General features: G+C 39.2%; 1 protein-coding gene across 1 annotated transcript in view; it reads left to right on the forward strand.

Annotated features, from left to right (window-relative positions):
- The window catches only part of LOC148351372 (ALK tyrosine kinase receptor-like), a 569914-nt gene that overhangs the window by 521317 nt on the left and 22087 nt on the right, over positions 1-26510 (forward strand). Inside the window, 3 exon segments of the mRNA XM_088354005.1 lie at positions 6445-6537; positions 23400-23501; positions 23765-23899. Of these exon segments, the coding sequence (XP_088210131.1) occupies positions 6445-6537; positions 23400-23501; positions 23765-23899 (330 nt within the window).

A 26510-nucleotide genomic window follows, 5' to 3' on the forward strand; every position in this document is an offset into this window, starting at 1 on the left:
GACATGTGAGCTTAGAGGACAAATATTGAGTTTTCCATCAGAACAGCCAGGTGGAATATGCTTTTTATGACTTAAACCTAAGGCAAATACACCATAGCCCTTTATACCCTTCAGTATTCTGTTCAGAAAACGACAAAATAACAGTTTTTGAAGACTCTCCTGTTAAACCCTGAAAAGGTCACTGACTGGGAAGGTCAAGTCTAGGTTAATATAGGGAAAGGTCAAGTTTTCCACCACAATTACATCAAGACAATTAACGGGTTTCTCCCTTTTTGGATCGAATTAGCCATTGACAAACGAGGCCAATTAAAGCGGATTTGGCCCAATGTGTAAGCTAAAAACTCATCAATCTACTTAATGGCACAGTCTTCTACACAGTTCACTGACCTTTCATAGGGCTCACTTATCTGCATGTATTGAGATGGTTGCTAATGACATTTTTGAGGATAATTACAACTTTTACCCTTGTGTGTTCACTTGACACGAAAATGGAGTGAATGACTGAGGCCAGAAGGATAAACGTCAACAGAGTGATTCAGTCCAATCCCATGCTTCCTTTAAATGTGGAAAATAATGTGCACTCTGGGAATTTTAAACACATAAGTGAAACGTTGCGTTAAGGTCAGTAAAGCGCCTCAACCAAGGCACTCATGCCCAACAACAATACTTCAATAGCAAGAACAAAGACAGTTTATAGAGCTGCCGCAAAAGGAGCCTTTGAAACTTGCTCTTATTCACTGTGAGTAAAGTCTACAGACCTGTTAACGTTGTTTTAATGAGTGAGTGCACTCCCATTATGGTGCTACCCGCGCAAGTGCTGCATGCCCTTCCCCGAAGGCCTTCGCTTGCTGTCTGACAGCCCTTGCAGCGTTCCAAGGCTTGTCCTTGCCTACCAGTGCAACCAAATCATTAGCATGCCTTCTTCCGAGCCATTAAGCAAGGACTAGCGCACTTGCATTTGTCTGCGTTAGTGTGTAAGGGACCGCGTGCTGTTAGTAATCAGAAACACCTCGGGAATAAACCTAACGTGCCCCTGCTACGAAATAGATACACCGCCTGTTGTTGAATAGGAATGTTTTCAAGCCCAAAACAAAGGTAATCAAGTGTGGCTCCCATAAATTGTTTGGTAAATACACGCTCATTAAAATACTGAACTAGTAATTGCACCCCAGCTTGCAAAAGCGAAAAGTCTTGCTCATTTAGTACCTGCAAGTAAAAACCTTGTTGTCTACATCCGTCTTTGGGAATGAATAAGATTGAGAAAATAACTTTCTTCTAACGTTTTTTGGTAAGTAAAATATATCTAAATTTGTTTTTAAGAATTTTGATTAGGAATTTTGAATTTTGACTTGTTGGTGTTTCCATTAAAGAGTAAGAAGGTAGACATCTCTTGTGAACTCCTAATGATTGGCAAGTTTTACTGGCCGAGTGGAAAACGAAGATGAAAATATACAAGAACACATTGGCCATGAATAACACCAACTGCCCAGAGCTTGCACTGATGAGCAACAAAACTTCTTTTTTTGCAAGTTCCCTGCATATTTACACACGAACTTTGCTCGTGTTTTTGATCGTGCAATAAAAACTTTCTAGTCCGTAAGTCAGCAACTATGTGCAATGGTGGTTTTATATGCATTTATACTCATTAGTGTTCCTTTGAGTATTGCCACATTGTAAATTGTATCCTTTCCTATATTTAATAAAGTATTCGAAAAAACTGCTCACATTTGACTTTTAGCAGCTCTCCATACCTGGCCTGAATCTACATCCTGCTGGCCAGGTGAGAGAAAGAGCCAAATCAAACGGCCCACCGCTAGTTTAAGCTTAAAGCGACAGAGGCATCAGAAAGCATAATGAAGTGTAGGCTTTCTTTTCAACTACAGAAAAGAACAATGCCAGGTGTAATTTGTGTAGTTAAGTGGTCTGCTATTAAGACAACACCACACATTCATACACACTTGGCAAAAAAGCTCACCCTGCAGAAAGCTACATGCTGCAATCAAAAATGTATTCTTTAAAAAAAACTGTAAACCTATTGTCACTATGGCAACAAAGCCAATGATGGACAAGTTACACTTTTTTGCATGAATAATATTGTGCAACGGAAAGTATTTTAGTTCTGTAGTTGACATTGATAGTCAAGTCATGTTTTTTTGGTTAGCCCTTAATCGCAGAGTCTCAAAGGGCTGCACAGACCACAGATAATTGCAAACCACAGACTATTATATCTTGTTTCACATTTCTGCTTTTTGGTTCTCTTATCTTGGCTTTTGTAATAGAAATGTTTAAAAGTGGGGTGATGTCACACGCTTGGTGATAGTTTTCTTTTATTTCAGGATGATAATGGTGAAAGTTAGAAAATTACTGTTACAAATGCAGTCCAAATGAAAACCCTAACACCCAAAAAGATGTTTATTCAAGCGCATCTGAGAATATCATACTTGCTCGTGCAGCAATAGGAAATGCAACAATGATTTCAGCTAGAAGATGGCGCCAGCAAGTAGAATTTTTTTAAATTACACACACCACCTTTATGTTTGCAATGTAGTCATAGGGCAATGTAGTTATCAAAATGGAAACATTTTCAGTCCCTAAAATCTTTGTGCAGTGTTTATCGTAATAAGAAAACAAACTCAAATGGTGAGGGTTTAATTATTCGTTGATCGTGACATTTCCAAGCAAAAAGTATCAGTATTGAATCAGTATCGATCGATGCTACCATGCATTTATTTGGATCCGTACCAACATTCTTAGTATATTCCACCCCTACCAACTGGCTTGGTAACTTTAATTGTGAAAAGTGTTTCCATTATACTTTTGTGAAAAAGTTATTTTTCAACATGTCTCAAAAAGCATCAAGATCTTGGTTGCAAAAGACCTCCTTGTTTTTTTCACGTTTTAAAATCTCTGTCTAAGTGGAGATCATTACCTGTTTGGAAAACTTATTTGAGATGCAATCCTCAATTTTGGGGGATACAGGCCAAGCAACGCAACACAAGATTCCGGATGGCTGCACTTGAATTACTGTTAGCTTGCTATTCCACTTCTTCTATTGATTGGCCCTGAGGGAGTCTGCCATATTAAATCACTGGTTCGTGGTTACACTATCGCCACCTGACCTGGGGCAAGCATTTCTCAAATCCCCTCTTATGGGGGTGGTTATGCTGCTCTACCTTCTTTCTGTTTACCTTAGCAGATAGCGTACATGATAATCCTTGATGAAAAAAATCCTTACTAGACCGGAGGGTAGTTTATGCTTTTTAGTGACGAATAAATCATAATTTGTAAAACTGTAGACATAAACACAAACAAACATTTTACATTCAGGAAATGTTTACATGCAACATAAATATGTAAGTAGCTGTATAAACAAATACAGAAAATATAAACATCTATTATGTGAACTGTTTGGCATCCAAATCAACAATGTGCTATCAGGAATTAGCTTAAAACATCCATCCATCCATGCATTATCTGCACCGCTTATCCTCAGTAGGGTCGCGGGAGGTGCTGAGCCCATCCTAGCTATCTTCGGGTAGTGGGCAGGGGACACCCTGAACTGGTTGCCAGCCAGTCGCAGGGCACACAGGGGCATACAATTTGCTCGCTCATTAACACCTAGGGACAATTTGGACCGGCCAATTAACTTAATATGCATGTTTTAGGAATGTGGGAGGAAACCGGAGTGCCCGGAGGAAACCCACGCAAGCACGGGGAGAACATGCCAACTCCACACAGGAGGTTCTATCTCATGACCTCAGAACTGTGCCGCACACGCGCTAACCACTGCGCCGCCATGCTGCCCTAGCTTAAAACAATCAAAACAAATATCCTACTAAAGCAATCTTAAACTCAAATTGTAAAAGCAGGGATATACAAACTTGCTCATGCAAATTTAGTCTGTTTTCCCAATTCTGCCCTTATTGAAGTTTGGTACATGCAAGGCCAAAGTAACACTATTAACGGAGTTTGTTCAGTCCAGAATATATAGGGCAGAATTCCAACTACAGTTTACAGTCAAGATGTCACACCAACGGGCCGCGTTTTGGCTGTACGCCGCTAAGGAATCCTATACAAGTTTATTGAATAAAGTATGTTCCATATTAAGACACTTTATCAGGAAAACCCCAAGAACAAACGTTAAATTCCCAATTGTATTGGGTGAGCAGTAGGTGTGGGCAGATTTGATTGGGTGAGCGGTAGCGGTGGGCGGATCTCTGCACACACAGTACGCTTTTTTTTTCTTTCGCACTGAAGGGGAATACTGTTCAGCGAGAAACGTTTTTCTTTTGCAGTCTTTTGTGACATTTTTACAAAATGACATATTTATGAAAAAAAATAAGGTCAAAATGAGCCCCATTACTCTTAAGTAATTGCTGGAGGGAGACAAGATTAAAGTTGTATATTTGTTGATGGCATTATTATTATTTCATCACTTCGATCGAATCATCTAACGTCACACAGAGAAATAAAATGCGCTGAAAATTTAAATTTTGTCTGTAGAGCGGGTTTTCCGTTTTTGTTGAATTTTTCTTGTGTGGCTCTTAAAAAAAAATCTAGTCTGGCTCTTTGGGTCAAAGAGGTTCCCGACTCCTTTGTTAAAGAATTCGTATGTCTGTTTTATATAAATCAAATAAACGTATAGGTTTAGATATTCCAACACTTTATTGTTGACATTTAACTTGGAGCCTGTTGTGAGTATTTTTTATTTGTCATGTGCTTTTAGTGTTTCCTGCTGTCTGAAACACACACCCTAAGCTGGCCAAGCAAGACAGGGACGTAAAAATTGAAGGCAAACATGTGCAAAGCGTATTTCGACATTGAGGTGTCTTAAAAAATGACATTGTAGGGGCATAACAACGATAATGAAACAAGTGATTCTCAATGGCCGCTCGCTCTTAGTATTTGAACAAAGGGTGAAGGTGTATGTAAGGTTATGCGTACGTTAGAACTTTTAAATTTGATCCAATTGTATTTACACCATATTTGAACCACAGACTTTATTTTTGAAATATTGTGCAAACTAACGTATTTTAATTGCCTGCTAACATTGTTTTATTAATATATATATTTTTTTTTACAAAAATGCTTCTTGGTGTCAGTCTCTTTTGTTTTGAAACGATTGTTGCAGTAGATTTTATTTTTCTACTGTAAAGGTTTTTATATAGGATCGTTTACACTATTTTCACTTTGACTTCGTTTTCAAAATAGTGTGGAGTGGAATGTATTATAGTTCTCATATTCACTCTGTTATATTTGTATTTTTGTGACATGTCTGCTTTATTTTGGTTTAACTTTCTTGACTTTTGTTCGAAAATAGTTATAATAGATATATTTATATTAATTTATTCTGTTAAATTTTGTATTGTAGTTATTTAATAAAAAGCAGCAGATGTTGTTGTTGTTTTGATGGAAATTAAAACTCATTCATGGTGGGAGGGTTCAGTTAAAAGTGTTTGTTTTGAATCAGTATTTGTTCTCAGTACCAGCCATCCCCAGTATTTGAACTGTAAATGGGAAAAGTCAGCCATTTTGAAAGAGAATATCAAAAAAAAAAAGTTGAATAAGAAATAAATTCAACGTGTAATAAAAATTAAGCATTTATTATGTTTTTAATTATATATTTCCATGATGACAGGTACGGCATAGCCCCCCCGGACTGGACATCACTAATGTAGACACACCTAATGATAACATTAGAGGATACGGTGCTTTTAGCCCTGACTAAAATATTCATTCCAATATTTGTTGTTTGTGCTAATACGGTCAAAACATGCAACATTTGAAAAAAGAATGCCCCTTGTGTGTTGTCCCATTTCCAATAATCAGCGGTCATTTTGCTTCTAGTCTTGTCTCTTGTTGCTCTGCCTCCATTGTCATCATTCAGTCTTCAAGCAACTTGTCACATGCTGTTATTTTGATTCTCAGTTTTGGCATTTTATTAGTCCCGGAGCCCATTTGTCGCGCCTGATAAAAAAGACGTATGCGCAGTGCTCTTTGCAGTCTCCAAGGAAAGAATGATTCACCAGAAAAATTCACGTCCTGGGGTTTGGTACAGTGTGTATTACTTCCCATGTAAACACAAGGGAACAGAACACTGTGAGCACTGGAATAGAGTTATTCAAAAATAACAAACCAAGCTCTGTGAAAATCCCACTTTTATGTGTTTTTTCATTTATGCTGCACTTCAATCTTTTCCCAGGATGTGAGTGTGTTGAGTCATAAAAAGCACTGCGGGAAACTGTGAGTTATACAGGGATGCTGACAGCAGCTTTCTACTTTGACTAGCCCTGATCCTATACAAAAACATGTCCCTGTGTTTTAAAACATGCAAATGTGTCGGCTACTGTAATGAAGTTATTTAAAAGACAAGCCCTAAAACAAGTTGTTTTGCAAAGTATGTGTGTTTTCAGGGTTGTTTCTCAATGTGATTTTGTTATTTAGGGACATTGCAGCTCGGAATTGCCTGCTGACATGCAAGGGACAAGGACGAGTGGCCAAGATTGGAGATTTTGGGATGGCTCGGGATATCTACAGGTAAGAACCAACCGCAACTCAAATGGCGAGCATCAATAAGGCTGTGTACCCTGGTTTTGACACAAGTTAGATTCCCTTTCATAACTTTTATCAGGGGTAAGAATTGACTTCTAAAATTCTCAAAAACCTGCACAGACAACCATTGCTATGTGAATGTGAACAAAACGGGCTTCTCCTGCTATTGGTAAACATGTAAACCAGTATTATCTGTTTCATGTGAGGAAGAAAACCCCTACCCTTCCAAAAAAAAAGCCTGGATAAGGATGGGAGCCATCAGTACGTGTTCAAAACACACCTAAGGAAGTTAAGGATTCCTTGAACTGTAAGTTTGTTGGACTCATACTAAACCAACACCAAACCTTAAACCTCAGTTTTTGCTCCCCCTTTTCAAAAAACGATAGCACTGGTTTCCACGGTTACCAGTGGCATGATATGTAAATGTTAAATGATAGCTTCAAGTTTCTGCTACAAGTTGAGCTTTCAGATACAAATAACTGGCCAACTCGCATCTCATTATTCTAATCTCAAAATTTTAATAAGACCAGTGCAGTTCTACATGATACCACAAGTTCTCAATTCAGAAGGGAAATCATCCAAGCCTTTCATGTGAGAGAGGCAGTAGCTGGGGAAATGTGTCACAACATGCAGCTATATCATGGTAGCAATCTAAGAAAAGTCTTAGATGAGCACGAGGAAAGGGCTGGAGTCACATTCGGTTAAGGCGCTTGCCGGATTGCCCCCAGGGTGCCACATTAGGCGAGCTTGATTTAATTGCAGGTGTCAGTTTTTCAGGTGCCCCGCCAAGATTTGCTTTTATATGGCAGCCTCCAGCAGTTGTGCTCAGCCTGGCTTTTATGTGCAGAAGAATGAGGGGGCTGCACGCGCTCAGTACTGCTTCCCTTTTGCAAGTTCTCATTGCTGTTTGGTGGTGTGGTCCTTATTTGTCTGAAAATGACACATAAGTCCTTTTAAAGGCATCACAGCAAGGGAAGGGTCTGAGCTTAATGTCAGCTTTTTATATTTTGAGAGGAGAGCCGCAGGCGCACTCAAAGGTCCTGCGTTTTTTTCAGTCAAACAGCCTGGCACGTATGTGGGCACACGAGTGGTCTAAAAAAGACAAAAGAAAACAATTGCTTTATATAATTTTCGCTATGACTTGAACATTTTGTGAAAGTCACAATCATACGTGCTTTTTAATAAAATACTTGAGACAACGTGTATGATTTAGCCCGACCGCATAAAGGTGGGAAGAAAAATTGTGTTGTTTGGTCACTTTGAGTCTAGTTGTATTCTTCCTTGAGCTTTTAGCACTCGATTTTGGTTGCACAACACAATACAGTGAGGTCTAGTGGCCGAATGCAACACAATGTTCTTTAAATTAGGGGTGTCAAACTCATTTTCACCAAGGGCCACATCAGCATAGTGGCTGTCCTTAAATGGCCATATGTAACCTATAAATGTAACAAAAACTTATTGAATGTAATGTAAAATAAATTTAACTACTCCGTGAGGGTGGGGTGCATTGTTTGAGGTGTCTATGAAAAAATTGACAGTAGAATATTTTCTTTCTTTACTATGTGTTAAGTTAGGAGTTCAAAGAGCCTTTACAAAAAAAAATTACCACACCTATCTGCTTCTATCTTTCTTTGAGCAACAATGTTATGGGATGCGCAACATATTAGGTAGAAGAAAAGGGGATATAGGGAGTTGGGGTTCTCGAGTATGGGTAGAAAGTGACTTTATGCTTGTCATCAATGTTCCCTCTAAGCTGCGCGCGTGCGCAATCGCGCACTGCCTGCACATTCTCAGCGCACAAGAAAATCTAGCCGGCGCACAAAAATCAGGACTCGAAATTGCTAATTAAGAAGCGAATTAAGTCAAAGTTACAGTGCATGAAGGTAAAAATACACGGGTTCCCCTGACGCTGTTTTCTAAATGCGGTATTTTGAAGTCAATGTCAAACGAAGTCAGTAGAGTTTTTCGAGAACCGGCTTCATTGGCTCGGCTCACTAAATAGAACCGGCTCTTTCGGGTCCCAAACGGCTCCTCAGGTTGTTTTTGCTTCTTTCATCTGTACACGACCAAATATTATGTAAAATTGTGCACAAAATGTCTTAAAGGAAGGGGGTGGGAATTGAACAAAAAAGAAAAAAATACCAAAATGAAAATGTAGTGAAAAGCTGAAAAAAAGAAACAAAAGGAAGAGAAAAAATAAGGAAAAATTCAGAAAAAAGCCAGAAAAAAAGAAAAGAAAGAAACAAAAGAAAAAAGTAAATAGAGAACAAAAAGAAAAAAGTAACAGCTAGGAAAAAAAAACACAATGCGATTTTTTTTAAAGGAATTAAAAAAATAGAAAAAAAACAGGGGAAAAAGAAGAAAAAGTTTGTATTGCATTCAAATAATTTCCAATTATGCTAAGTCTATCTTGTTGCCAACATTGTACTTCCACTAAAAAAATGTGATTAAATACAGTTGTGTATCTTGCAACCGACGAAATAAGCCCCCAAAAATGTTAGTATTATGCGTCAAAAGATCCCAGGAAAAAAAAAATGAAAATCTTGTGAAAGAATTGTTGTAAAAACAAATGACGTTTGTAGGTCGTAAAACCTTTGCAATAATATATTGGTCAATTCATTCAAAAGTGAAATATTTTTTTGCATTGCCGGAAACTCAGCAAAATGTAACTTGATGTCAAGTTTTGGACATGTTTGATAATGATTTAAATGCCACACTTGGGATTGCCGTCGCTCACTGTTGTTTCAAGCGTTCCTCACCGAATTTGTGTGAACGCTCAGACCCGAGGAAAATTAGAGGGAACATTGCTTGTCATCACAGTTATTTTGGGATAGCATGAAAACAGTGAAAGTAAGAAAAGGCCTGTTTCAAAGACAGATCAAACGCCAACCCAATTCCCCAAAAACATGAGGGGAAAAAACACATAATTTACTCCACTTCATCTCAGAAATGCCCATACTTGATGAAAGAACTGTGATCATGACTTTAAGCCAGGAGATGACGTCAGAGAGTGAAAACATTTCAAAAGCCGGCAAGCACCTTTAATGTTAAATAACTCAATATTTATTTTCACTTATTCAATTGACAATTACAGATGGACAACATGTCTGCTTGTTTTTTTGTAACATAAGTCCTTTAAATTTTGTTAGAATTTTTATGCACTGTTTCAAAAACTCTCCCTCTGAAAAATGCTTGGAATTGTCGACAATTTCATCAGCTACAATGAAGCTACGGCCTCGTTTAGAGCTGTGGATTTTGTCAAAAAACTGCTGCAAACGCAATTTGTATCTTTTCCTGTAACTCCTTGTTTAGTAACAAAATGATGAAGCAGATTGTACTCTTTCACAACCGACGTAGTGGTCTTTCCTCTTGAAACACAAAGAAGTATTGAAACAGCGTTCCGTCAGCATTAAAGTTTTTCATTCTCGAAATTTTGGGATTATTATTCTACATCTAAATACCCCTTGTTGGCATGGATGTGAGAATACTGCTGCAAATATCAAAGTTGAACGGCTTTGCGGGAAATGTTTTTCATCGAACCACAGTCTTAACTTCATAGTGGGTATTTATTTGAAGACACTCAAAACTTTTAAGCTCTTGTGGGCACTATAAAATGACATGGTTAGGCCTTAATTTTGTCAAATTGGCTTTAAAATTTACAAGTGTTATTTTCAACACAGTTTTTACAGACATGAATATATTTGATTGAGAAAAAAAGATTAACCAAGTACTGTACATACTCATGTTCATACTGTGGCATTGTCTAACATTATGTCATGAAACTCCACCGAATGAAATGTTATTTAAATTAGACTGAGAAATTTATGTTTAAAAAAATGTGTTCTGAAAATAAAAAGAAGGCAAAATGTTAACTCAGAAAAAAATGAGGTTTTCTTATTACTGTAAAAAATGTGAACCTGGCCTTGAGACACCCTAACAATGCTTTCTGAACTGATTCGATCGTGTGCCCTTTTGTTTGGCTTACATTTGAGCTCAATACTTTATTACCAAGTGTGGGGTATGTGAATCGCTGACTGTTTACCTGGAAATACACAAATAACGTTTTTTTTTTGTTTAACATTATGTGTAAAAGGCAGCACGGCGACGCAGTGGTTAGCGCGTGTGCAGCACAGTCCTGAGGTCGTGATATTCGAACCTTCCTGTGTGGAGTTTGCATGTTCTCCCCGTGCTTGCGTGTGTTTCCTCCGGGCACTCCGGTTTCCTCCCACATTCCAAAAACATGCATGTCAAGTTAATTGGCGGGTCCAAATTGTCCCGAGGTGTGAATGAGCGAGTGAGTTGTCTGTCTCTGTGTGCCCTGCAACTGGCTGGCAACCAGTTCAGGGTGTCCCCTGCCCACGGCTCGAAGTTAGCTGAGATGGGCTCCAGCACCCCTGCGACCCTTCTGAGGATAAGCGGTGCAGATAATGGATGGATGGATGGATTATGTGTAGAAAAAACAAGGATGGCCTCATCTGATACACAGGGTCGTTATCAGGTCTAATCCGTGCAAATATGAACAGATCAAAATCAATTGCAGAAAAAAAATCTGATCCCTACACACAAACACAAACCCATTTGTTTTCCTTAGAACCTTCAAGATCGATAATGTTGCAGTCCCTGTGCGAGGTGCAGTCGTAGAAGTTAGGGCCATGTCATTTTTTAATATTTGTGGAGTCGTGAAGACTACAGTGGCTCCTCGTGGGTCTCGTAATGCAAATAATAAAACATATGAATACTATTGGAGGTCTTAGTAAGTAGCATAAATTTTGGGAATGGTCCATTGAGATTAATGAGTTGTACAGTACACACCCCCTGACTCCTACTCTGCCATTATATACAGTTGTGTGCTTTTTATACCACTCTTCCAAACTATCGGGCACATTCTGAGGCGAGAATGTCCTAGTGCTTTGTGTTGAGATATCAAAGTTAAGTCAAGTTATGTTTATTTGTATTGCTTCTTTGCACACACGTGACCCAACTACAACACCATGACAGGTGGTAGTTAACCCATTGTAAACAGTGAACAGATGCAGTAAACAGTGGACAAATGCTGTAAACAGTAGACAACAACAACAAATTCTTTACTATTCAACACAATTGGCAATGACTATCCACCTATCATCTGCCCCGCTTATCCTCAGGAGGGTCGCGGGGGTGCTGGAGCCAATCCCAGCTGTCTTCAAGCAGTGGGCAGGGGACAGTCTGAACTGGTTGCCTGCCAGTCGCAGGGCACAGAGAGACAGACAACTCATTCACACTTGGGAACCATTTGGAAAGTAAATTAACCTGACATGCATGTTTTTAGAATATGGGAGGATGCTGGAGTGCTCGGAGATACTCACAGAAGCACGGGGGGAGCATGCAAATGCCGCGTAGGAATTGAACCTATAACCTCAGAACTAACCACTTATTTGTCGTGCTGCCTCGCAATGACTATCAAACGAATATTCTGCCGCTGTCAGATGAGGTGGCTCACCTTGTGAGAAAGCACAAAAATCACTATTTAGAGGAAAGGAGGATAGCATTAGCAATGCTAGCTAGCGACCCGTACCGTCTTGATTCCTCACATATTCATCGAAACAAATTGTCGAGTCTGCCTGACTTCAGTCCAAAACATCTGTACCAGTTAGCAGTACCTGTGCTTTGTTTTAACAGATGCACCCCTGGTGCCCCCCTTGTGCCAATGTACTAAAACAACTTTGTATCCAAGGTCTTGGGGAATGTAATAAAACAGCTAAGCAAGGGTCATTTGCACCTTGAGGGCAAGGAAAATCTCATTAATCAAGATGAATAAAAGTACTTTAATAAACAAGAAAATAATAATAGTATAAATCATAGAAATTAATTAAGCACAAGTATCACATTTAACGCCCCGGTACTTTTTTTAAACTCTTTTTTTTACTTTGCGGTCAGTAAACCAAGTGAGCCGAGGAGGTCGGCAACCAACAATGTTATAAGAGCCATATTGGACCCAAAAAAATATCGAAAAACCCACAAAAAATAGAATTATTTTTATGAACATGTATGTATTCATATTAGCCTTTTAATTAAAATGACTAAGTTGAGGTGAGGTGACTTTTTTGTATGAAAACACCTCAAATTAACTTGGTTACTATATCAATTAATTTTGGAATGTTTGTTTTGATAAAATTAAACAAATGCAATTTAAAAAATAATGTTTTTGGTGTCAATTGTATGTTTTAAAAATAACTTCTTGGATAAAAACAACAAAAACGTTTCTCTATGTGCCACTTATCTCGGCAACAAACTTACAGTTTAAGTTTGATTTCTGTGCTGTTATTTTTCTCTTATTTACCCTTGGGGTCCATGGCAGATTACAATCACACACCGGTTTGCTACCTGCCTGGCTGTGACGTTGCTCCTTTAAAAGGGGCGGGGCTTGGGGCGCTCAGCTCAGCTCTTAGAGACAGCGGAGAAAGCGAAAACAAGCAGAGGAGTAATGCACGTACTGGGGGGATTTAACTGACAGGTTCAATGTGGCCTAATTTAGTGGAGTAAGAGTACTGCTTCTTTCTCAGAAATTTACTCAAGTAAAAGTAAAACCAAAACAATAGAGATGCATTTAAGCATTAAAATACCTATGGGTGTTTAGCTTATATGAGCATTACTGATTGACGAGTTTATTCTGCGTGTTTCTGTTTTTGATATCGGATACCTGCAAAGGAGATTGAATAGGATGTCGATTCGTTAATTTGAATATCGGTGTTCTTTGTTGTTCGTTATTTTTACTTTTTTGCACTGTTTACATCATTGTCATGTTATGCCAATACTGTTGTTGTTTTAGAGTTTTAGAAAAAGCTGGAATTTCTTTGGGTCCTTTCCTTTTCTTCCTAAAGTTCAAAATCCATTGATGTCTTTTGAGTCTCTACTAAAATATAAACTTAGTGCTAATCTACCACCGTATCTCATAGTCAATGACCACCGGAAAGCTTTTTATTGTTACAGAAAAACAACAGAAACAACGTTTTGATTGATTTAGCGTGAAATGTGCCATTTTTGTAAGAGTAGTTCAAAATCTTCTTTGCACCTATCGAGCATTTTTTAAGAACGTGGCATTAAAAACAGATTTTGAATCCACAACTTCCTACAGAATAAATATTGACATGAAAAATGTTCAGGCCGATTGGCGTTGGGGTCTTCAGCAGATTTGAATTTTGGCATTGTGAGGGTTTCTTGTACAGTACTACTCTATTATACTTAGCTCAAAATTCATTGACGCCTTCCCTCCTACTAAACTACTACAAAACAATAATGTCATAAAGCTTGTTGAGAAAGAAACCGCCTCTTGTCCCACACCTTTGTTATGAGTGGCAGTGAACATTGCCATCACAACAAAGGATGCTGGCAGATCTCAAAATTGGGTACTTTTTCCCTGGTGGGAGGATAATTACATTGCCAGAGAAAAAAGGCTTGATATTAGTGGGAAAAAAAGAGCTGCGCTATGTATTCTTTCACAGAGAAATGACCAGTGACATGCAGTCAGGGGAAGCAGGTGAGCCTGTGCCTCACCTGTCATTGAAGAGATTTCTAATTTTAAATATAGCCAATGGTTTTATGTATTCAGTGCCAAGTACTTTCTAATTTAACTTCATAATTTTTAGATTTTCTTTTTCAAAATATCTTAATATAACATCATGTTCCTAAGACTTAAAAAGTGGTCGGCGGCGCCCTCTGTTGGCTGCGGCTGCATCGGCTCGCTACAACGGGTCAGGTGCAATCGACATTTCGTTCTGTGTACATTGTTACACAGAATGACAATACAAGGAAATTATTATTATTATTATTATGTTATGCCACGAGGCACTCATTTCTCTTGCTTCGTGGCAGGGGGCGATATTGAGACCAAGGATTCTGATTTTGCACTCACCTCAGCCTTTAACAATAGAATAAGTGATATTAACGAGCTGACAGCAATCCATCCTGTATTTTTTTTCTCGTTGGATGGACTTTTTTTCCTAATGGAGGATGCTTGTATTCAAAATAAATGGTATGTAACGTATTACTTACTATTACAAGTTGACCCATGCAATTCTTTTGCCTCAGAGTAGAGAGCGATGTTGAGACCAATTATTCTGATTTGGCGCACACATCAGCCCCAAACAAGATAATTAGGGACAGTATCAGCACACTGATAGCAAGTCAAGCTATCAAGTTGAAGTCAAAAGACCTACTCAGCTAGGCTGCCCTTGAACTGGACTTTTTTATAATGGAGGATTAACTACCTATTGCTATTATTGTCATTGTCAACTTTTTTGTCAAATATGCTTTATGGACAACATACAGCAAAATTGCTTCCTCTCACTCCACATGCAACATGCAATAAATGGGACACAAATATAAATGAAAAATTAGGTTAAAAAAGTAAGCATATAAAATGTATAAAATGTTAACATAAGGCTTTGAATACAAATGTGCAAAGTATAAGGTGGGATCTAACAAGTGCAGTTGTGCATTGATTTGGCAGAAGGCAGAGGGGTTGGAGGGGTTGGTTTTGGGAGAGAGTTTAGAGTCCTGAAAGCCTGATGAAAGAAGCTGTCCTTGAGCCTTCTGGTTCTGGCTCAGAGACTCATCCGTGTTTTCTTTGATGAAAGAAAGCTTGAAGAGGCTGTGGGGTCGGTGGGTGGGGTCAACTGAAATCTTGGTGCCTTTCCGGTTGATGCGGGAGTTATATATGTCTGAAGTGGCGAGAGGGGGACACCAATGACCTTTTCTGCAGGACACGGTGGAGGCGCCCTACCACACGGTGATGCAGCTGGCCAGTATTCTCTCGATGGTGCTATTGCAGGGTGAGGGCATGATGGTTGTCGGGAAAATAGCTCTCCGAAGTATGCGGAGAATGTACAAGCGTTGATGGGCTTCTTTGATCAGGGATGTGTTTATTCAACAAGGCAGTATAAGGACTTTATAAGTTAAGGTAATACATGAAATATTTTTTTAATGCTACAGTTAATATATTGCCTTCTTGCTCTGCCAATGAATTGTACGGCTGATCGGGACTACACTTCCCTCCATTCAGGACATTGGCCAGAAGCGCTGCCTATCCCATGCTAAGAACATTACCGGGGACCCCTCTCACCCCCATCATGGACTGTTCACTCTGCTAGCCTCTGGGAAGAGGTTCTGCAGTGTGCGGTGCAGGACCACCAGGCTCCGCAATAGTCTAGTCCCCCTGGCCATTAGACTGTTAAATGGTCAATCTATCATATAGTTAACTTAAATCTAAACGGCTGCTAATCTGACTTTTTGCACTACTGGCAGTTTTTTATAGCTTGCCACTCATTGCACATTGCTCTCTGCACTATGGTAATTACAGCGTTATTGTTACAGTGTTAATGTTACTGTGTACCTGACTTGTTAACCTGACTGCCCATTTTGCACATCTGGTTAGCTACTCTTCTTGCACTATCGGCACTATGGTAAAATACTATACGTAGCCAATTACAATACAACTTTATTTATATCTGTACATTCAAGGAAACTGTGGGGGTCAGATGCATCGACATTTCGTTCTGTATACACGTGTACTAGAATGACAATAAAGTAGATCTGAATCTGAATCTGAATCTGAATCTGGTTAGAAGACTGCCCCAGGTATAGGAGGTGGTTAAACAGTGTCACGTGAGCACACGGCAAAGTAATAATGATTTATTTTTTTTAAATGCACATTTTTACCTGAAATTTAGACATTTTCATTGCGCGCTTTCATTGCGCGCTTTCATTGCGCGCTTTCATTGCACGCTTTCATTGTTTAGCGGCTTTACAGTGAGCGCGTGTCTGCGCAGTGCCTCGTAGAGGAGGAGAGATCTGTTTTAACCCTCCCACAGAAACACCTGCGCGCGATAAATGAACGAATCAGACAGCCAAATCATGACGGCTCCTCGAGCAGAAAAATCTCATTCTCTCCAGCCAGCGTGGCTAGACGAATGAGCTTGGTGCAAAAAATGACCATGCTGTTTGTGCATTATGCCTCGAAATCGTTGTACATCGCACGTCAAGTGTTAAACGTCATTACGCGACAAAATCTGAACATGAATTCAAAGAGGAATCTACATTAAAAAAATCATCCCTCGCGTGAACGCGCATTCTGCTGCGCTCCGACAAAAGCGATCACATTCTATATAATACGTTTATTAAAACAATAAAGCGAGCTAACTAAAACAATTAATTGATTAACGCGTTTATTAAAACAATAAAGAGCGATTGTATTCTACAAAATGCGTTTGTCAAAGCGGAAGAAAATGTCACCAACACCGGAGACGAATCAAAGTACGCTATGATATCCACGATCACAACTAATTGTACACAAATAGCCTTTATTTGATGTACTATAATAGCCATATGTAATGTATATTATTGTGAATGAAACCCTGAATGCATTGGATCCCACGGTGTCAACAAATCAGGGTTTTTTTTTCATTTAAAATCGGACTTCCCTGCCTATACTGTTTGCAAAGTAAGACACACTTTAAACCTATTATGTTTTTGTGCTTTGGGATCAACTACAGAGGAATACCTCCACTTTGTGATGTGTTACTGAATAGGTGTTCGACAAATCTAGTTCGTTTTATTACTACTATTATTGTTATTAATAATAGTAATATTATGAGAAACGTTCTGAAACTCTTCAAAATCACTGTGCTGACATATTCATGTCACAGAAGGTTACCCGAGAAGTCACAAGTCTTATCTCAAACAGGGTCCATATTAGCAGGAGAGTCAGATTTTGGCAGGTAAAATGCCTGCCAAAATACACCCGCCTGCTAACTCCTGAATAAAAAGTCCTAATGTGTGTGTGCATGTGTGTGTTTCAAGTTTCTGAAATAAGATTTTATTGATGAATGGTATGGTAGCTGTCCATATCACTTATTTTTTGATTGTAGTTCATTGTTGATGAAGAATGGTTGAAGTCATGGAGGCCTTTCCACGTGTTGCTCACATTCATTTTTTTTAGTTTGTTGAACAAGAATAGTGGAAGATAAAATTGGTCAGTTATACAATTTCAATGTATATCCATGTTGTATATTTGGACTGGTGTAAAATTACAGCTCTGTTGGATATAAAAAAATCTATCGTGCGAGTCATCTTGGTGTGGCAGACTGATTCACAAGGAAATTTGAAAGTGGCACTCCACACCAAAAAAGTTGCTGACCCCATATATATATATATATATATATATATATATATATATATATACAGGGAGTGCAGAATTATTAGGCAAGTTGTATTTTTGAGGATTAATTTTATTATTGAACAACAACCATGTTCTTAATGAACCCAAAAGTCTCATTAATATCAAAGCTGAATATTTTGGAAGTTGGAGTGGGGCTTTTTTAGTTTTAGCTATTTTAGGAGGATATCTGTGTGTGCAGGTGACTATTACTGTGCATAATTATTAGGCAACTTAACAAAAAACAAATGTATACCCATTTCAATTATTTATTTTCATCAGGGAAACCAATATAACAGCTCAACATTCACAAATATACATTTCTGACATTCAAAAACAAAACAAAAACAAATCAGTGACCAATATAGCCACCTTTCTTTGCAAGGACACTCAAAAGCCTGCCATCCATGGATTCTGTCAGTGCTTTGATCTGCTCACGATCAACATTGCGTGCAGCAGCAACCACAGCCTCCCAGACACTGTTCAGAGAGGTGTACTGTTTTCCCTCCTTGTAAATCTCACATTTGATGAGGGACCACAGGTTCTCTATGGGGTTCAGATCAGGTGAACAAGGAGGCCATGTCATTAGTTTTTCTTCTTTTAGACCCTTTCTTGCCAGCCACGCTGTGGAGTACTTGGATGCGTGTGATGGAGCGTTGTCCTGCATGAAAATCATGTTTTTCTTGAAGGATGCGGACTTCTTCCTGTACCACTGCTTGAAGAAGGTGTCTTCCAGAAACTGGCAGTAGGACTGGGAGTTGAGCTTGAGTCCATCCTCAACCCGAAAAGGCCCCACAAGCTCATCTTTGATGATACCAGCCCATACCAGTACCCCACCTCCACCTTGCTGGCGTCTGAGGCGGACTGGAGCTCTCTGCCCTTTACCGATCCAGCCACGGGCCCATCCATCTGGCCCATCAAGACTCACTCTCATTTCATCAGTCCATAAAACCTTAGAAAAATCCGTCTTGAGATTTTTCTTGGTCCAGTCTTGACGTTTCAGCTTGTGTGTCTTGTTCAGTGGTGGTCGTTTTTCAGCCTTTCTTACCTTGGCCATGTCTCTGAGTATTGCACACCTTGTGCTTTTGGGCACTCCAGTGATGTTGCAGCTCTGAAATATGGCAAAACTGGTGGCAAGTGGCATCTTGGCAGCTGTACGCTTGACTTTTCTCAGTTCACGGGCAGTTATTTTGCGCCTTGGTTTTTCTACACGCTTCTTGCGACCCTGTTGACTATTTTGAATGTAACGCTTGATTGTTCGATGATCACGCTTCAGAAGCTTGGCAATTTTAAGAGTGCTGCATCCCTCTGCAAGATATCTCACTATTTTTGACTTTTCAGAGCCTGTCAAGTCCCTCTTCTGACCCATTTTGCCGAAGGAAAGGAAGTTGCCTAATAATTATGCACACCTGATATAGGGTGTTGATGTCATTAGACCACACCCCTTCTCATTACAGAGATGCACATCACCTGATATGCTTAATTGGTAGTAGGCTTTCGAGCCTATACAGCTTGGAGTAAGACAACATGCATAAAGAGGATGATGTGGTCAAAATACTCATTTGCCTAATAATTCTGCACTCCCTGTATATATATATCATCTCATCTCTCATTAGCTGCACCCCTTATCCTCAGTAGGGTCGCAGGGGTGCTGGAAACCATCCCAGCAATCATCAGGCAGTGGGCAGGGGACACCCTGAACTGGTTGCCAGCCAATCGCAGGGCACACAGGGACAGACAACTCGCTCGCTCATTCACACCTAGGAACAATTTGGACCGGCCAATCCACCTGAAATGCATGTTTTTGGAATGTGGGAGGAAACCCACGCGAGCGCGGGGAGAATATATATATATACCAGTATATATGAATATATTTGTTTTTTGTACTTTTAAAGTTTAGAATGTAGTTATTCATTTAAACAGTGAAATATTTGTGATAGCAAAAATCTTCGTGCTGTGTTTCTCATAATTTTAAAGTAACTCAAGGGGGAAGATTCCAATTTTCAATGATTATGACCTTTCAAGGTAAAAAGTATCTCTTCGGTATTGATTGATGCTACCATATATTTACCTGATCGGATCGATATAAAATTCATAGTATTGCCCACCCTTAGTTTGCAGTACAAGCGCGATGACCCGTAATTTAAACCAGTGAGATTTTTTATTGTCAACTATCCCGTTAATGTCAGCAAGAATAAACACTTTAATCAATCTCTGAGTGGAGTTAAAAGGCGTTGACAAGATGAGCAATTGCCTCCGCATGTGAAAGAATGCGGGCCACTATCATGTGCATCACAGAAAATTTCATATTTATGCACAGTCTCACGGCATAGAAAATTGTCTTTTTCGTTTAATGCATTCCATGTGCTAGAAACCAGGAAGGTCAAAGCTTTGGTGCTGCGCAAAAGGATAAAATGCTTGCCTCCCACACGGCTTCTTGAACTCCAGATCAGCACTTACCGACTTGCACCAAATGTGAAAGCTGGCGCATTTTTCCCTTTTCTGCAAAGAAGCACCCATGTGGTAAAAGCTAATTTAACATAGAATTGTATTCTGCTTTGATCATCATGAGCGCTTTCGTCAAAGGAATGTGATTTCAACAGCATTTCGCTGCATTTCCTTGCAGCAAGTTACTTTAAAGACATCTATCGGCCCCGCTGTTTTACATCCAGTATGAAAACATCTTAAAATGTTTCTTTGAAAGGGCAAAGAAACATATTGGAGAAGGTTGGACCAGTCATAATATTCAAATTTTCAACTTATGTGCTTTTTCTTCTTTTATCTTTGCACATCAAGTGCTATAAAAACACAAGAAAATGGAAGGGCAACTCAAGTAAAAATGCTTTTTTTGAAAGCCAGTTGATGAGTTTATAATTTGGTAGACACTGAAAAAATGGAGTCAATACATCAATAGATTCTGAACTTGCTAGGAGAACTGTAGAGGACTGTACAAAACCCCCTCACAAGACCAAATTTCAAATGTGTTCTAAAAGCCCTCTCTTAGCCCTTTCTTTTTATGCAAGTCAAGTAATGTTTTTTGTATAGCCGTTAATCACAAGAAGGCTTAAAGGCTGCAGACCACAGACTTCTACAGTCTATTATTACACCATCCTCTGATCTAAAACCTACATGAGTGTAAGGAGAAGCTCAAAACCCCATCATGCACAAAATTAACATACCTTGGGAAGTGACAGCACATGAGGTAATTCCCTTTCCTGGATGACCAGGCTGCAATGGATATTGCAAGGGCATTGACAAACACTACACATACATCATCAACATAAAATGTAGGTTATTCATAAGCTATAGAATATAAGAGTGTTTCAATCCTAGATTTAAACAATTCCAATAAGGTTGCAAATCAAATCTAAGAGGGCAGAGCATTCCACAGCACCAGAGCCTGAATGGAGAATGCTCTCGAACCTGCAAATTTCTTCTTTGCTTTCTAGTAGAACAGCCTTTTCTGAGAAAAAGCTCCAAGCAGGAACATAGTGGGAGATCAAATCTGAAGGATATAAGGTGGCAAGTCCATGCATAATCTTGTATAATATCAACAGAACCTTAAAATCACATCTTAAACTGGCAGGGACCCTATGTAGGTTGGCTAAAATCAGGGTAATGTGATCAAACTGTCTTGTCTAAGTTAAGTTAAGTTTGCAATGTTGCGAAGATGGAAAAAAATTAAAAGCAGAACAAACTTATCACCAGCCCAGACATACTAGTCACTAAAAGATTCCAGACAGCTTATTTGATCTTCTGGTGTGGTCATTAGACATTTTCACTTGATTTAACAGCTTTTAAAAAGAATTGAAATACATGGGTTGCATCCTCTATGTAAAAGTTGAAATGTTGTTAAAATGTCTGTATCGAAGCTATATTCCTGTTAGCACTAGTAGCCACATGTCAAAACAATGCCTGGCAATGATGGAAAACTGCAATGAGGAGAAATCTAATTGGTAAATGCTTAAAGTGGGCTGGAGTTTCTCAAGAAGTGTGTCATGGGACTTTGGTGTGCCAAAGAGCATCATCTAAATGTCTTTAATTATTAACAACCACGTCATAATTACATTGACTGCAAATAACGTGCTGTTACATTAATAGATGACTCAATAACGCCACTACTCCCCAGAAGACATGCTAACTATTGTTTTAGAGCTCAGTTTTGTAGAAAGTGCAACGCAAATGAGACAGTTAACCTTTACCTTATGCATAATTAATACTTTAAATAAAAGTCTGTCTGTGACTCAAAACCTTTTGGGTACAATATACACAATGTATGCGTCTAATTCAGTCTAATGCTTTGTGTTTGTTGTCATTCTCTTCTTAGCGGTATTTACGCTTCAGCTGGATATTCCGTAAAAGTCTTTTAATTATGCCCACAATCTGCCTGAAACGTTTTAGATTTTTTTGGTCGTATGTAATACAACCTATTGATATGTTTATTCTTGTTTTAATATTGAACACCTGGCCAAGGAGATTGCATAGGATGCCAGTTCGACATTTTAACTATTATACCTCACTGTTATGCTCCGTTTACATCGTCTCAATGATGTTGTGTTTTTTAAATTTGACACCTCTAAAGCAAATCTGCTTTAAAGGGCTGCATAGAGAATTGTCTTTAAAAACAGCACGTGTTTTTGGACAAACCGTAACGTTTTAGAACCCTCTCTGTGACAAACGCCTGCATTTTATTGATGTCTTCCGTCGTCTTGACTTTGTGAGAAAAGGGCCTGACTTGTTGTGGCTTGACCGACTCAGGCCGATTGGTGTTGGGGTCTTCAGCAGATTTGAAATTTGGCATTGTGAGGGTTTCTTGTACAGTCCTACTCTATTATACTTGCCAGCTCAAAATTCATTGACGCCTTCTCTCCTACTAAACTACTACTAAACAATAAATGGATCATTGATCTTTACATATTTCACGATAAACCTTTTGCATAAACAGCGTTCCTTGACATTTGTTAACAGTCTGTCTCAGGCTCTAGGCTTACAAAATGAGTAGCCAACATGCTGAAAAGAGGCAAATTTGGATTTTTTTTAACTCTAAATTGTGACTTGATGATCAATAAAATTGTTTCTATGAAAAAGCATCAATTTAATTCTGCATTTGACAAACGGGTCATAGCAAGCACACTGGTCTCTTGTTTTAAGTACCATTCACAATAAAACCTATACAGAGGTACACCGTATAAATTATTAAGAAACAAATGATCTTCCACATCACCTGGTTTAAATTAACAGTCAATCCCTCGATAAATGTAGACACGAGTGACGCATATTTTGAAAACATTTTGAATTAAAATGTTTACAATGACATTATTACTGCCGAGAAAACATTGCATTGCATTAGAATTCAGTTTTGTGGAAAATGCAACGCAAATGAGTCGGCAATGTTCAAACTCGCTGTGAACCTTTACCCTGTGCTTAATTGATCCTTTCAATAATACTTGTTTACAAGTGCATAATATAAACAGTTCAATTTTGGGTGGGGTTGAATGGCACGCTGAAAAGTATTAATCATGCACAGATTCCATTGATCCTTGTTCGCATATGTTGCTATGGCAACGACACACAAAAGTCATGGTCTCGAATCCTGTTATTATATTTTTTCTTCACAGTCACATAATTGCATGTGTGTGTGTGTTTGTGTGTGTAGAGCAAGTTATTACAGGAAGGGTGGTCGCGCCATGCTCCCGGTAAAGTGGATGCCACCTGAAGCTTTTATGGAGGGCATTTTCACATCAAAAACTGATACTTGGTGAGCTGATTTTTTTCAAGATTATTGCATGACCACCTCAACATGAACACCATACTCAGATGTTCTGCATTTTCAGCTCTTTGCGAAGCTTGCAATGCATTGTCCTTCAGCGTGCTCAACTCTGATGTCTGCTACTTTTTTTCTTTTTGTCTTGTTTTTTGTAAATCCCTTTGTATCCTTTATAGTCTTAGCTTTGATGGTGCATGTGATTTGACCTAAATGTTCTTCTCACCTCGTTTCTTAAATTTATTGATGTTTGCCAGGTCGTTTGGGGTTGTGCTGTGGGAGATCTTCTCACTGGGCTACATGCCTTATCCAAGTCGCAGTAACCAAGAAGTGCTGGATTTTGTAACCAACGGTGGGAGAATGGACCCACCCAAAAACTGCCCTGGGCCTGTGTATGTATACCTGAATTTGCATGCATTTATTCTAGCAATCCCTCCATCCATCCATCCATTATCTTCCGCCTGTCCAGTCTATAGACACAGGTGCAGCATCCTCAGCAGGAGAGCCCAAACCTCCCTATCAATGTTCCCTCTAATTTTCCACGGGTCTGAGCGTTCACACAAAGTCGGTGAGCAACGCTTGAAACAACAGTGAGCCACCATAATCCCAAGTGTGGCAAGATAATTAGTTATCAAACATGTCCAAAACTTGAGATCAAGTTACAGCTCTTTCGGCAACGCAAAAATTGTTTCCACTTTTGAATGAATTGACTAATGTACGATTGCAAAGGTTGTAAGGCCTACAAACGTCATTTGTTTTTACAACAATTCTTTCACAAGATTTCCATTTTTTTTTTCCTGGTATCTTTTGTCGCATAATACTAACATTTTTGGGGGCTTATTTAGTCGATTGCACGATACATAGCTGTATTTAATCACATTTTTGAGTGGAAGTGCAATGTTGGTAACAAGATTGACTTGGTATAAATGGAAATTATTTGAATGCAACAAAAACTTTTTCTACTTTTTTTTAATTCCTTTAAAAAAAATCTCATTGTTTTTATTTTTTCCGAGCTTGTTTTTCTTTTTGTTCTCTGTTTACTTTTTTCTTACATTTCTTTCTTTTCTTTTTTTCTAGCTTTTTTCTAAATTTTTCCTTCTTTTTTCCTCTTCCTTTTGTTTCTTTTTTTTCTCAGCTTTTCACTACTTTTTCATTTTGGTATTTTTTTCTTTTTTGTTCTATTCCCCCCTTCCTTTAAGTCATTTTGTGCGTAATTTTACTTAATATTTGGTCATGTTGGGATTTAAGGCCCGGTCACACAGCCTTTCACGGGCGTATCGAGGCTGAATCACGGCCAGAAAATTCTGCCCGTGAAGCAGACGCGGTGGAAAATGTGCAAAATTGGCTAAACCCGCTGTTGACCGTGCTCCACCCGCGATTACCCGCTAAAATTTCGCGTCATACCCGCGTGTAACCACGTCGTGGCCGCGGCCATAGCACGTCCTAGCACGTTCGTACCGCGTCTTTACCTCGTGTGTACCACATGTGTCGACCGCGGTTACCCGTGGTCTAAAGTTTTGAGCAGCGCAAAACTTTTTCGCGCGGCCAACCGCATGTGAATTTCTTACCGCGTGTAAAGCACGGCTGTATCTCGTCTATATCGCGGTCTCAAAGCCTCCAACAGCGCCTGCTTCACGGACAGAAATTTCTGGCCGTGATTCAGCCTCGATACGCCCGTGAAAGGCTGTGTGACCGGGCCTTAAAGAAGCTAAAACAAGCTGAAGAGCCGTTTAGGACCCGAAATCCTTTTAGTGAGCCGAGCCGAAGAAGCCGGTTCTCGACATACTCTACCAACTTTACTCAACTTCGTTCGACTTCAAAATACCGCATTTAGGACACAACGTCAGGGGAACCCGTGTTTTTTTACATTCATGCACTGTAACTTTGACTTACAGTAAGTCGCTTCTTAATAAGTAATTTTGAGCCCTCATTTTTGTGCGCTGGCTAGATTTTCTTGTACGCTGAGAATGTGCGAGCAGCTTAGAGGGAACACTGCTCCCTATCCCCATTCACTATGTCCAGCACATCCAGTGGGATCCTGAAGCACTTCTAGTCCAGCCTAGAGACTTAGTCTCTCCAGCGTGTCCTGGGCTGTAATTGTTATGAACAGAACAAAAAGATTTAGTGACAAAATGTAAGCCCATTTAACTGACCATTTACTGTAAATTCCAGATGACAAAACGCTCCTTTTTCCCTACATTTTCAACACTATCGCTTTAAATACAGTACAGCTTTTTTGCAAGGCCGATAGTGGCAAGGGTGTCCGCGGCGACTTCGGACGTTTGCAGGGCCCTTCCAGCGGACCTCCCCAGCCGCGGTGCCCCAAAATGTCAAAGTGAAGAACCTAAATGAAGCCTGGGTAAACGGTGCAAGTAATTATGGCTGCCTTTGGTAGCCTAATGCATCGTCATCTAATAAGTGAAGCGAATGGGTGAACTAGATCTCCATTTTCCCTGTGGAATAAGATCCCGATCTTGGCAGAATCAGCTGAAAAAGGGCTAAGAAAAATAAAACATAGTGTCACGATTAGGACACTTCTCTGCGAACTCTGTCTGCAGCTGTCAATTTCAATCAACTAGCGAAGCGGTCAATATTAATTAAATTGGCATTAACATGTACGCACGAGTGCGACAAAATTCCTTATACATAAATTCTTGGAATCTTTCTAGCACATTTTTTTACATTTCTTTGTGCAACAACGCGTTACTCATTATCAGGTATATTTTCCTACTATCGCGTCACAGTTTTCGTCCTGATAGGTAACGTAAACTCTATAATTAGTCACCTGCTGTCACATTATAATATTCAGTCAGCTGACACTACTTGTTAGAACGATTCCAAGCATTCATGTATAATGATTTTTCTCGCACTTGTGTGTTTATGTTAATGCCATTTTGAATTGATATTGACTGCTTTGATAGTTGATTAAGATTGACAGCTAAGGACAGGGTCTGCAGAGTGTCTTAATAATGGCACAATATGTTATTTTTCTGATATGGAGGT

This window comes from Urocampus carinirostris, chromosome 15 (assembly GCF_059441175.1).
Source record: "Urocampus carinirostris isolate Australia breed hairy pipefish chromosome 15, RoL_Ucar_1.0, whole genome shotgun sequence".
NCBI classification, from domain to species: Eukaryota; Metazoa; Chordata; class Actinopteri; order Syngnathiformes; family Syngnathidae; genus Urocampus; species Urocampus carinirostris.